General features: G+C 33.5%; 1 protein-coding gene across 6 annotated transcripts in view; it reads left to right on the top strand.

Annotated features, from left to right (window-relative positions):
- The window catches only part of cux1a (cut-like homeobox 1a), a 250,599-nt gene that overhangs the window by 222,903 nt on the left and 13,186 nt on the right, over window positions 1-14,510 (top strand). For all 6 annotated transcript variants that reach the window (XM_056467313.1, XM_056467309.1, XM_056467310.1 and 3 more), the window contains 2 exons: window positions 4,551-4,829; window positions 10,908-11,096. In XM_056467313.1, the coding sequence (XP_056323288.1) occupies window positions 4,551-4,829; window positions 10,908-11,096 (468 nt within the window). The remainder of the gene's footprint in view (window positions 1-4,550; window positions 4,830-10,907; window positions 11,097-14,510) is intronic.

Raw genomic sequence — 14,510 nt, 5'->3', positions numbered from 1 at the left:
GTTAGCAGAAATGCAAAAATACACACTATACTATAAATCTATAGTACATGCAACTTGTATTCTATCACAGAGATAAGCATTTGAGGACTATTTAAGTGTAAACTTTTTGGATTCTTAAAATATGTTTACCTCAAACTTTTCACTTTTGCTACTAGATTTTTGAAAGTTTCTTAAAGTACTCTCTTATGTTCACTGCATTTATTTGTTCAAAAATACAGTAAAAGTTACAATAAAATCTTTTAAAATGCTTTTACTACAGTTTATTATTCTATTTCTGATTCAATCCTTCAGAAAGCTTTAATAAAAGATGATTTGCAGCTTGAAACTAGCCTTTTTTATTACGATAAATGATCAAAAATCCTGCTTATTACATAAACTCATTTAGGGTAACAGAATTGCAAAAATATAACTATACTATAAAAATATAGTACACTAAATTTAAGGACTATTTAAATGTAAATATTTAAAATAATTTAAACTTATTGACCTCAAACTTTTCACTTTTGGTATTATAAGATTTTCAAATGTTTATTAAAGTACTCTGTCATGCTCCATTTATATTTTCAAAAATACAGTAAAGGTTACAGTAAAACCTTTAACAGTAATGAGACAGAAAGTGAAGTTGGAGAGGGAGAGAGGGGAGGTAGTGTTGGGAAATGTCCTTGAGCCGGGATTCGAACTCGGGACGCCCTTACGTGCTACTGCACCACATGTCGGCACTCTAATCGCCGACGCAGTAAAATCTTTTAAAATGCTTTTAGATAGATTCAACTTTATTGTCATTACACATGTACAGGTACAAGGCAACGAAATGCAGATTAGCCCTAACCAGGATACAGGTATAAGTTATAAAGTGCAATTATAGAAAACGATGGTGATATTTACAGATGGATTTGCTATGAACATTATATACAGGTTGTATTAGCTATGAACAGATTTACAGTAGATGAATATATGTACAGGTTGCTATTAATAATCAGAGGTATGCAGATAGATATGAACATAATTACAAATGTATATGTACAGTGGGCATGTACAGTTCAAGATGAATTAGTGCAACGTAGTGCGATGAACATGTGCAATTTCAGTGTGTGCAATTTTTTAAATATGTGCAATTTTACTACATTTTATTACTCTATTTCTATTTGAATCCGTCAGAAAGCCTTTTTTTATTATGATAAATGATCAAAAATGCTGCTCATTACATGTTTTCCTGTAGTTCAGTTCATGCCTAACTATAAATGTACATATAGAACATATCGATCAGATGTTTGGAGCCGGATTATAAACCCATTTGTAGACTCAATCCCATCATGCATCAAAATTAGGGCCGGACAGATGTAGGCTTTCACGTTTTGTGCTTCCCTCTCTCTCTCTCTCTCTCTCTCTCTCTCTCTCTCTCTCTCTGTATATGTGTGTGTGTGTGTGTGTTTGTCCACCAGCTGTGTGTCCAGATGTGTCCACCCCTCCTGTCCTCTTTATCACACGCAGACGCACTGGTTACTTGCTGCATGTCACAGGAACATCCCGTCATTCCTGCTCGTGTCCCTAAAACACCTAACACACACACACGCACAGAGACACACACACAGAGAGAGCGCGCCGCCAGTCAAACTGTCAGCAGGCAGTGCGTGGTCTTGCTGCAGATCTGATATGACTGGCTGTTCTCCGCCTGGAGCTCCTGCTCTCTGCTCGCCGTGTCCTGCAGCTCGGCAGGCGGTTAATCCAAACTGACGCTCCGTCCCGATGCTCACTTCACCACCAGCACCGCACTCACTGCCACAGCCAGCCAATCACAGACTGCAGAGCATGGGGAATAACAGAGAGGAGAGTGTTAGAGAGAGACTTGCTGCTCACTGTCTGTATATTAATAGAGTAATTCAGGCAAAATTTTAGAAAAACAAATCGCTAATTATTTAGTCGTTCTGGGGTTTTGGACATGAATGACTTTGTGTTGTTTGTTGTTAACACATGAAATGAAGCCATGCTGTTTTATGATTTAGACTTTTATATATACATTTATATAGAGAGATTTGTATATATATAGATTTATATATATATATATATATATATATATATATATATATATATATATATATATATATGTATATATGTATATATGTATATATGTATATATGTGTGTATATATATATATATATATATATATATATATATATATATATATATATATATATATATGTATATATATATATATATATATATATATATATATATATATATATATATATATATATATATATATATATATATATATATATATGTATATATGTATATATATATGTGTATATGTATATATATGTATATGTTTTTTGGGTTTATTAATGCAAGTACTTAAGATATTATAAATGAAATATAAAGTATAAGACTATTACCAATGAGTGGATGTATTGAATATTAAATATGAAAAAAATTATATTATTAACATGTAAATATTTTATTTTAAATATTTTTAATGTTTAAGCATTTTAAAATAGTTCTGTTTACGCATAAATTATGGCTGTAATTAATTGTTATTATTTAATTAGTTTTTATTTATTAAATAAAATGTATATAGTTTTTAAAATGTATTTATTTATTAAAAAGTACACCTTTTCCTTTAATAAATGCATATTTAAATGTATTAATAAGAATAAAAAAAAATGTTTTGCACACTCTGAAATAATTTTTATGGGTGTACTTTATATAATTGCACATTATGAGTAAAAATAAAATTATTAATGACAAACAATATATAATTTAATAATAAAATTATCAAATGCAACTCATGAATTGTGGTTAATTAGTGATAAAAATATTCAGGGTTAAAATACTTTTAATTGCACAATTAGAGTAAAAAATACAGTTATTAATGACAAGAATTAAGTAATTTTATAATAAAATTATTATTATTATTATTATTATCAAATGTAAGTATTTAATAAATTGTGGTTAATTAGTGATAAGTAATTTTTTATTCATGTTAAAACAATCCCTTGTAATTGCACAATTATAGTAAAAATAATTAATGACAAAAATGTAATTTAATAGTACAATTATCAAATTTAATTATTTAATTAATTGTGGTTAATTAGTGATAAACATTTATTCATGGTTAAACAATCCCTTGAATTGCACAATTAGAGTAAAAAATACAATTATTAATGACAAAAAAATTTGTATTAATAAAATAATTATAAATAAATGTAATTATTCAGTAAATTGTGGTCTAGTTATAAAAAATGTATTTATGATTGAAAAATCCCTTGTAATTGTACAATTAGAGGTAAAATACAAAAATTATATAATTTATTAAGAAAATTATTATTAAATGTAATTATTTAATAAATTGTGTTTAAGTAGTTGGGGTTAGTGATAAAAAATAATTTGTATTTATAATTAATGAATTAATGTTGTAATTGCACAATTAGAGTAAAAATAAAATTATAAATGACAAAAATTATGTTATTTAATAATAAAAGCATTGTTCATCCATCCATTCATTCATTTTCTTTTTCGGCTTAGTCCCTTAGTAATCTGGGGTCACCACAGCGGAATGAACCACCAACTTATATGTTTTACCCTTCCCCATAACTGGGAAACATCCTCACAACATACACACTCATTCACACACATACACTAAGGACAATTTAGCGTACCCAATTCACCTGTACCGCATGTCTTTGGACTGTGGGGGTAACCGGAGCACCCGGATGAAACCCACGCCAACACGGGGAGAACATGCAAACTCCACACAGAAATGCCAACTGACCCAGCCAAGGCTCGAACCAGCGACCTTCATGCTGTGAGGCGATTGTGCTACCCACTGCGTCAATCAGTGATAAAATAATTTTATTTATGATAAAACAATCTCTTGTAATTGTACAATTAGAGTAAAAATTAATTATTAATGACAATGATGATGTAATTTAATAATAAAATGTAATTATTTGATAAATTGTTGTGAATTAGTCATAAAATTAATTTTTTTTTTATTAATTAAGTTTTATTTATAATTAAACAATCCCAATTATAGTATAATAATAGTTTTTAATAACAAAAATGATGTTGTTTAATAATAAATGTTAATTATTAAATGTAGTTATTCAGTAAATTGTGATAAAATAATAAATTTTTATGATTATTTACTTGTAATTACACAATTACAAAGATAAATTAATTAATAAAAATACATTTATTATTATTAAATATATATAATAAATTGAGGTTAATCACTAATAAATACAATTTTGTTTATAATTAAACAGTCCCTTTAAACCCAGAAAGCTCTGTATGCGTGCACCACATTGAGTCTCCCGTCTTCGTTAATTTATTTGTCTCATTATGCTCGAACAGAAGCTGTGACTTGGCTTGACACGATGCATCTGTCACTGTCCATCACTTCCTGTTGCTGAGCAGGAAGACCTCGGTTTGGGGTTACGCTTTCATTGGCTTCACCCTCTCCATATTTAGACTGATCTTTATTCAGGCCTTCTGTCGATAAGTAATGCCCGGCTCACTGGCGCAACGTCTTAACGTCTCCCTTTCCACAGAAATCACCCCCAAAACCTCGGCCAGCTGCAGTCCTGCCCCAGAATCCCCCCTGAGCTCCGCTGAGGAGTCTGTGAAGAGCCAGCAGGAGGAGCAGATGTGCCGATCCTCCGTCCAGGAGCCCAGCGAAGCCTCCGAGTCTCAGCCCGGGACGCCGCTGCCGCTACCTCTGCCGGGACAGGCCGGTCTCAGCATTCAGGAGATGGTGGCCATGTCAGCCGAGCTGGACACGTACGTCATCACGAAAAAAGTCAAAGAAGTCCTCACTGATAACAACCTGGGTGAGTGTGTTAACAAAACAAAAGATGATCAGTGTATTGTTTTTATAATTGCAAAGAGATATAATTCACAACATCAGGACAAGTTTATTTATAATGCACATTTCATACACAATGATAATTCAAAGGGCTTTACATAAACAAAAAATAAATAAACAAGTAAAAAAAATGATTAAGAGGATTAAAACTGATTAAAAGCAGATTAAAATTTGTTAAAACAGGTTATAAAAGAATGAAAAAGAAAAGAAAGACATAATAGTGTGATCTGTGGGACGTAGCACAGTGCTTATTCAGTAAAGTCACAGCTAAACTGATGTGTTTTCAGTCTTGATTTGAATGTGCCTAATGTTAGAGCACATCTGATCATTTCTGGAGGCTGATTCCAGCAGCGGTAGCAGTAGCTGTCGGTGGATTCACCCTGCTTAGACTGAACTCTTGGAATTTCTAATTTACTTGACCCTAAAGAGCTGAGTGATCTGTTAGGTTTGTATTCAGTGAGCTTATCTGTAATGTATTGAGGTCCTAGGCCAGGGATGGGCAAACTCGATCCTGGAGGGCCGGTGTCCCTGCATAGTTTTGCACCAACCCTAATCAAACACACCTGCTTGTAGCTTTCTAGTGATCTTGAAAACACTAATTAAGGTGTTCAGGTGTGTTTGATTAGTGTTGGAGCAAAACTCTGCAGGGACACCGGCCCTCGAGGATCGAGTTTGCCCATGCCTGTCCTAGGCCATTTAGTGATTTATAGATAGGTAATGGTACAAGTAGTAATACTTAAAAATCTATGAATATGAATGTAACTAATCCGGGTACTTTCTTGCATACTGATTTTCGAATTATATGAATTCGGACATACTACTCGGCTCGCATACTGATTTTAGTGAACTGTATAGCATGGAAGTATGCGGTTTCGGAAGCAGCCATAGTGGTTTTCTAAACACACATTGGGGGGAATCTCCTAATCCACCACCAGTGTGCAGCATCCACCTGCCTGACGTAACGGCAGCCATATTGTATCAGACTACACACCACAAACCAGTTGATTGGTGGAGAGACAGAATGATGAAGCCAATAATAATATGGGGATGCTTAGATGGCCAAATTTGGCCAGGATGCCAGGGTTAAACCCCAATTCTTTTTCATAGGACATCCTGGGATTTGAGAGTCAGGACCTCGGTTTAACGTCTCATCTATAAGACAGCGTTTATTTAGCAGTATAGAGTTTCCATCAATATACTGGGGCGTTAGGACCCACACAGACCGTAGGTTGAGGGCCCCTGCTGGCCTCACTAACACCACTTTCGGCAGCAACCTAGCTTTCCCATGTGATCTCCCATCCAGGTACTGACCAGGCGCAGCCCTGCTAGAATTGACCCGATCAGCTTCAGCTTGTATGGAATATACATATTTCGGTAGGACTAATTATCTCAGACAAACACAGAACACCCAAACACTGCAGTGCTTTGTAATTTTTTCCATAAATTAAACGTGACAGCAATGTTTTGTCTTCCTCTGAGAAAACAGTCCGCGGTAAAATTGTCAAACATTGACCGGTCCGCGGTGTTAAAAAAGTTGAGGACCACTGCATTACAGTAATCCACTCTGCTGCTGATAAAAGCATGAACAAGTTTCTCTAAGTCCTCACTGGAAACAAAGCATCTAATTCCTGCAATGTTAAACAAGAATTAGATGCTAAAACAAGTTGCTTTCCCCCCCAAAAAACTCTAGAATTGTGTTGTTTCAACTTGTTTCAAATAAAATGTTTAAAAAATCTTTCTTTTAACGTAGTTGCCAAGGAATTATTTCTCTTTTTTTATTTAACTTCACAATAAACTAACAAAGATTAAAAAATAAAAGATTATTAATAAAATAAATAAAGCTAAAATAAAAATGAGATATAATAATAAATAAATCACTTATAACAATAAGGAAAAACAAGAACATAATTCATATTCATAACTATTAATAGCAACTAGAATAGTTACTTGACTAAAATAAAAAATATATAAAATCCTAAAAGCTTTTGTCTACAGAAAATCTCTCAAGCTGTAAAATTCTTCAATTAGTGCATAAATAGTTTTAAGTTTAGCTCGTTCAAATCAGTCAAACCCCTTTCCAAGTACTCTGAATACTTAATTAGCAATTTCAGAAAAGGTGATTGATTCAAATGTAAGTGATCTGATTGGCTGAAGTGAATCAGACTTGTGAACACTGCTTCCTATTGTGCTCATTATTAGATACAGTACATTATGGGTTTTGTCCTGGAGAGACGGTTCATGTAATAATGTGTGTCTCCACATGAGAGGACAGGTGGAGGACGGACTGGCCCTGCTTTAGCTCTTAATGACCGATTTCCTCGTCCTGGTCATAATTAATGAGAGGTCGATGGAGAATGTCACGCTGGACAAAGCCGTTTTCTCCTTCACCGTTTATTTTGACTCGCACCCGCCGCCGCTTTCGTCCTCATGCTCAAAACACAATCAGCCTGTTTACACCTGGTATTAAAGATTTGCTTCAGTCGAGCAGATCATGTCGTAGAATTTTTCTGGTCAGATTAAATCGCTTTGGAGAGTCTTTATTGATCAGGCAATAAAGTCGAGTTAGTTTTAGTGTGAATTCACACTTTTAGACATTCACAGTATTTCAGGTATGCTTCATTGTATTTTAGGATGAGGTATTTTTTACCATATTTAAGCTCCAGAAGGTTGATCAATAGCTGTCATGTATTTTCAGCTCCTGAACAGGTTCTGTATGTTCTTCAAGCTGTTTAATAGTTTACAGACTGCAATCGTCACCACACAGTCAGATGAGATCAGTAGGTAACAATAATATATAGCAAAACTTTATATATTATGTTAATTCAAACTTTGTGAAAATACTTTGAGTAAATGCAGAGACATCTATCCATCCATCCATCTAACTACCTATGGATACTTTTGTCTGTTCATCCATCCATCCATGCATCTATCCGTTTATCTATTGCTCTATGTATCCATTCATCATCCATCAATCATACTTGTCCATCCATCCATCCATCCATCTATGCATTTATCTATTCATCTATGTATCCATCCGTCTATGCATACTTGTCCATCTATCCATCCATCCATCCATCCATCTTTCCATGCATACTTTTGTCCGTCCCTCCGTTCCTTCATCTATTCATTCATTCATCCATCCATCCATCCATCCATCCATCCATCCATCCATCCATCCATCCATCCATCCATCCATCTATCTATGCATACTTTTGTCCATCCATCCCTTCATCCATCTATGCATTCATCCATGCAAATTTTTGTCCATCCATCTACCCATCTAGCCATCCATCCTTCCATCCATCCATCTATGCATACATTTGTCCATCCTTTTTCCATCCATCCGTCTGTATGTCCATCCATCCATCCATCCTTTTGTCCATTCATCTATCCATCCTTTTGTCCATCCATCAACAGACCTTTAAATATATCAGAATATTAGATAGTATTTTTTATCCTGATTTTATCCAAAATATTTGATGTTAGTCTCAAAGAGGACTTTTAGAATCTTTTTTTTATCACTCCATAATTCACGAAATTCACTAAACAGCCAGATAAAGAAAAAAGTTCAACATTTTTTTGTTGTATAAAATTTCATACACAATCAGGCAAATTAGACATTGAAGCTTCTGTAAAAACCCTGGGGTTACAGATATGAATAAAAGCATTTAGTGTTTGTAAGTGCCGTTAAAGTGGAAATTTATGACTAAAAATAAATTCTTTCAATTCATGGATTGTAATTAAAATCTACAGACAGGAATTTGTCTGACTAAAGAATGTGTAAAAGTTTATTTTGAATGTTTTCTTTATGTTATACTGAAGAAAACACTATGAAAATCCAAATCCAAAACAAAAATAAACGTAGAGTAGTTCAGATCAACACCCATACCACATATATGTACGCGTTTAGACCAACCCTCAGTATAAGCACTGACTCACTCACTCACTCACTCACACACTCACACACTCACACACTCACTCACTCACTCACTCACTCACTTTATGTAAATATGATCAATTTCAGCTGCGTCTTAAAGAGGGCGGGACCATTCAGATACTAGAGAGCATTTGATTGGTCAGAAGATCAGTGTGCAATAGTGTCATATAAAATTGTTAAAGTATATTGTATATAAAACTACAATATTGTATAATAAAACTTTTGAGAATCTTCTAACAGTTACTGAACACTTTGGCTTTTGGAAAACCTAGATGCCTAACATACTGATACCAACACCCCCAAAACACATTTATTTCAAGGGGACTTTAATAGCAGGTGTAAACAGGGCCTTTGTCTCTGTGAACGTTCTTCTTTTAAAGTCATGTGATCTCACACACCATATAAGAGAGGAGAATACACACTCAGCTCAGTGTGATACTGTGACGCTCGCTTTCATCTCGCCGATTCTCATTTCCAGACGTGAGGTTTTCTTTTTTTTTTGTCTGGGAGCAACAAAGATTTGTTGTGCTGTGTTGTGGTGTTGACCTGTATAAAGTGCTGAATGTAAAGACAGCTGTGTTGATCTGAGTCTGCGGGGAGAGAGAGAGAGGAGGAATCTGCTGGGATCTCAGGCTTTTGTTTTACTCTGGGGAACATTTCCTTTTTGAACACAGATGGATCGCGCTTATTGTCGAGAGGATTCAGGTGCCTTTTATTTCCAGTGGAGAAAAAAAGATGGTTGAAAGCTTAAGCGGCCGTTGAAAACTGTTTGAAAAGCACCTTGTCTTAAAAGGTGGAGGTTAAAAGAAAAATCAGCAGGGTTCGTTTGATCCAACTTTGATGCTGCAGTACAATAAAGGCATGTTCCTAAATGCATGTTATTGTCAAAATAAATAAATACGGCATGTTAAAAAGCATAGACAAAAGAGAAATAAGGAAAACAAACATAAAAATGAATAAAAAGTCTTTAAAGAGTATGAAACAAAACTAAAAGCAGATACTGTATCAAAGGAACTGGTATTTTAAATGTTTAGATACAGATACATTATATATAAGAAATACATTATTTATACTGTATTTATACTGTATACATTGACTATATTTTAGATATATAAGTATAAAATATATAAATAAAATACCTATTTCATAATATATATATGAAAAATGCATTTACACTATATATGTTCATTTATATTTGTGCATAGATAGTGTACACATAATATATATTGTGTGTATGTGTTTAAATGTGTGTTTAAGTGTGTGTGTGTGTGTGTGTGTGTGTGTGTGTGTGTGTGTGTGTGTGTGTGTGTGTGTGTGTACACAGTTGAAATCAGAATTAGCCCCCCTGAATTATTAGCCCCCTTAAATTATTAGCCCCCGTTTATTTTTTCCCCAATTTCTGGTGGGACACTAACACACGTCTCCCACCAGTGCCGATATACAGCCACATCGCACTGCTACTCGTGTGACTTTGCATATATATGTATATATATATATATATATATATATATATATATATATATATATATAAAACATTTATTTATATATATATAATTTATTTATATATACAATATTTTAAAAATATATTTATAAAAAAAAAAATATATATATATATATATATAAATATATTTGTATATATTTGTATATATATTTGTATATTATGTATTTGTATATTATTTATTTATATATACAATATTTAAAAAGTATATATTTATTTATATATATATATATATATATATATATATATATATATATATATATATATATATATATATATATATATATATATATATAGTCTGACTACAAACCTTTGATTTATATTTTCATAACTACATTCAGACTTTGTATTCATGATTTAGGTTTATATATTTCAGATGTTTGTGTATGTGTGTATACATCATTTCATTAATATCTGCAAACCATAAGGAATAAAAGTAATGATGTTCAAGTAGTCATTCGTTTGAATTATATTGAAATGATTGATTTCCAAACAACAACATTTCACAAAAAAAGATCAAGCTGTGTAGAACCTAAAATGATCTGCAACTTGTCCATGTGAAGGTCTCTAGCTGAGTATGTTTTGTTTGGTTTGCGTTTGCTCCACAGGCCAGCGTCTGTTCGGGGAGAGCATTCTGGGTTTGACGCAGGGCTCCGTGTCTGATCTGCTGGCTCGACCCAAACCCTGGCACAAGCTCAGCCTGAAGGGTCGTGAGCCGTTCGTGCGCATGCAGCTGTGGCTGAGCGACCCGCGCAACGTGGAGAAGCTGATGGACATGAAGCGCATGGAGAAGAAAGGTAATTTCTCTGAAGGCGTCTGCCACCCAGCAACACAAACACCTGCTTGCAATCTTCTGCGTTGTTCCACAGCGTTGTTATTTCAGTGTTTATTAAAGCGCTTCACAGTTTGTTCAGTGCCGGGTTCGTTGGCAGGTCTTTTCGGGACATTTGAAAGACGGCTGTCTGGTGTGGAATTTTATTTGTTTTTCTTCTCTTGATGTTGGTGCAGCAGTTTGCTCGCATCACTGTGAATGTTTGGACTGAGTTTAACTTGTGCCATTTCTGAATCCTTTGTTTTACCCATCAATACTACCTTCAATACTAGGAATGTCAATAATTAAATTCTGTCATCATTTACGCACACTTGTTCAAAACTTATTGAGATTTTTTCTTTTGTTGAACACAAAAGAAGATGTTTTGGAAAATGCTGGCATCCGTTGACATTCATAGTAGGAAAAAATTAGCATGGAAGTCAATAGGTGCCAGCATTTTTCTAAATATCTACTTTTAAGTTCAACAGAAGAAAGGAACTCATGAAGGTTTTAACCACATAAGGGAGAGTAAATGATCCCTTTAAGGTTGACAATCAATTGAGTTGTTGACTGGTAATACAAATGACGATCGATCATAAGCATTTAAGTCATTATATATTCGGACCAGGGGGGGCCAAGTCGAAGCAAGTTGGGCTCTGCGCTGGTTGGGGAAATTCCAAATTGAATCAAAACAAACCATTACAATTGGCTTAAGATTGGCAAGCAAATTTCAGGACATTGCAACCTGCAGAACCTGGGAAGCTAAAAAAAAAAGTCATTATATATTCAAAAAGGCGGCAACACCAAAGCCCCAAAAATGACAATTTATTAAAATAAAAAGGCAGATACAAGGACATTTCGAGCACAGCGGCCATTCATCAGACAGTGTTCATCATAGTATGTTGCTCTTTTTTTATACACTTTCGGATCACACGATCTCACACATTCTCACAATGAAAAATAGTCAAATACACATTTATAAATTATACAACTTACATATTCAAAACCAAAATACAAAAACTAATTCTATTAATACTTAACAAAATGAAGACAAAGTGTAACAGAATATAACAAAGAAATACAACAAAATATAGCCAAAAAACCTTTACCCAAACAACTAGTGAAACATTAAAGGACGAATATCAAACTCATTTGAACCTCTTGGAGAAAAAGTGAAAAATCCTACATGATGGAAATAGTTTGATTAAGGTGTTGACATGTCTGTACTGCACTTCAATAATGTGACTAAAATCGGCAAACTCCACATGCCTTCATTTGATTTTTGTTTAGTTTAATTATGACCGTAATTAGATTCAATTATTCAAAAGTCGCTGTTTACATTGTAGAATCTTTATCAGAGTATTGTCTTAATCGCATTAAAATCGCATTATTGTCGTCCATGTAAACATACTCAATGTATCTAGAGTTAAAATCCAAAGGCTTAATGTTGTAACAGTAATTTATTAAGATCACCCCCCGGACTTCTAGGATCATGTTATCTAATAGCGCATCAGAGTTCGGAAATACACATTTTTAAAGGCGTATCATAAACCGCACAGTTACTACAACATATAGATTACGTTAGCTGTCTTGCACGAAATAGTGCCTTGATTTTTATTTATTTTTATTTAAGTCATTATAAAATCAACATTAAAATCAGTTGTGCTGCTTTATTGTGCAATATAAAATATTATTTTGTAAACTGCTGTTTTATGTTATCACATTTCTGCTTTTTTGTGTGTACACAGGCATTCATATTTTCAGAAAACTTTGATTCGGAAGTCACATAAAAATAAACAGCTGAATAAAAAGGGATACTTCACCCAACAATTGTAATTCTGTCACCATTTACTCAGCCTTTACTTGTTTTAGACCTTAATAAGTTTCTTTTTCCTGGTGAATACAAAAGAAGATGTTTTGAAAATGGTTGAAAACCTGTAACCATTGACGTCCATGGCATTTTTTCTTCTTCTATAGAAGTCGGGTTTTCAGCTTTCTTCAAATTATCTACTTTTGTGTTCAACAGAAGAAAGAAGCTTATAAAGGTTTTAACCACTTGAGGGTGAGTACATTTTCATTTTTGGGTGAACTATCCCTTTAATTTTCACTTCTGAACTACTATAGTAGTAGTTTTACTAGTAGTAAAACAAATTAAAGGGATAATTCACCCAAAAAAATAAATTTCATCACAATTTCCTCACCCTCAAAAGGTGCTAAACTTAAATTTTGAACTTGAACTAATGAATTTCTTTTTTGTTATATAGATATTCTGAAGACTGTTCGAAAAGCAGCCACTGTCAATCATTGTAAGAACCAGTAGTACTATAAATGTCAATGGCTGTTCCCCCACCCCCCACCCCCAAAATGCTTCAGTCGATCATCCTTTATTCAGCAGAAAAAAAACTCAAATTTTGGAACAAGTGTAGGATGAATAAATAATGACAGAATTTTCATTTTTGTGTGAACTATCTCTTCAATTTTCACTTCTGAACTAGTATTAAAACAAATTAAAGGGATAATTCAAACAAAATGACATTTCCTCACCATTTCCTCACACTCAAGTGGTTCTAAAATTTAATGAATTTCTTTTTTGTGTTGTATACAGTAGATATTCTGACAAATGTTCGGCCACTGAAATCTATAGTGGGAACAAAAAAAACAAAAAAAAAATACCATAGAAGTCAATTTCTGTTTTTTTGCCCAAACATTCTTCAGCATATCTTCCTTTATGTTCAACTGAAGAAACAAGCAAACAAAAAAATTGGAACAAGTGAAGGATAAATAAAGATGACACCTTACATTTTTGGGTGAACTCTCCCTTTTAGGAGAAACCACAAATCCCCAACAGTAGTGTGTTTTTATATTGAACATCAGTCACTTTAAAGTCATCCATTTACTTCTATAGTATTTGTTTTTTTCTTCTATCCAAGTCAATCCTTACAGGTTTTCAGCTTTGTTTTTTCCCAACATTCTTCAGTATATCTTCCTTTGTTCAACAGACGAAAAAACTCAAGAAGAAATGTAGAAAAGTGAAGGATAAATAAATGATGACAGAATGTTTATTCTGGGGTGAACTCTCCCTTGAAGAGAAACCCCAAATCCCGAACAACTGTGTTTTTATTGAGAACATCAGTCACTTTAAAGTCATCTGATAAACCTGTAACCATTGACTTCCATAGTATTTATTTTTATTCTATAGAAGTCAGGTTTTCAGCTTTTTTTTCCTCCAACATTCTTCAGTGTATCTGCCTTTGTTCAACAAAAGAAAAAAAAAAATTTGGAAAAAGTGAAGGATGAATAAACAAAGACAGAATGTTTATTTTTGGGTGAACGCTTCCTTTTTAGAGAAACCCCAAATCCCAAACAACAGTGTGTTTTTATTGAGAATATCAGTCACTTT

The sequence above is a fragment of the Danio aesculapii genome, chromosome 10 (assembly GCF_903798145.1).
Source record: "Danio aesculapii chromosome 10, fDanAes4.1, whole genome shotgun sequence".
NCBI classification, from domain to species: domain Eukaryota; kingdom Metazoa; phylum Chordata; class Actinopteri; order Cypriniformes; family Danionidae; genus Danio; species Danio aesculapii.
Note: the sequence above shows the minus strand (reverse complement) of the source record. Positions and strands in the feature narration are given on the sequence as shown.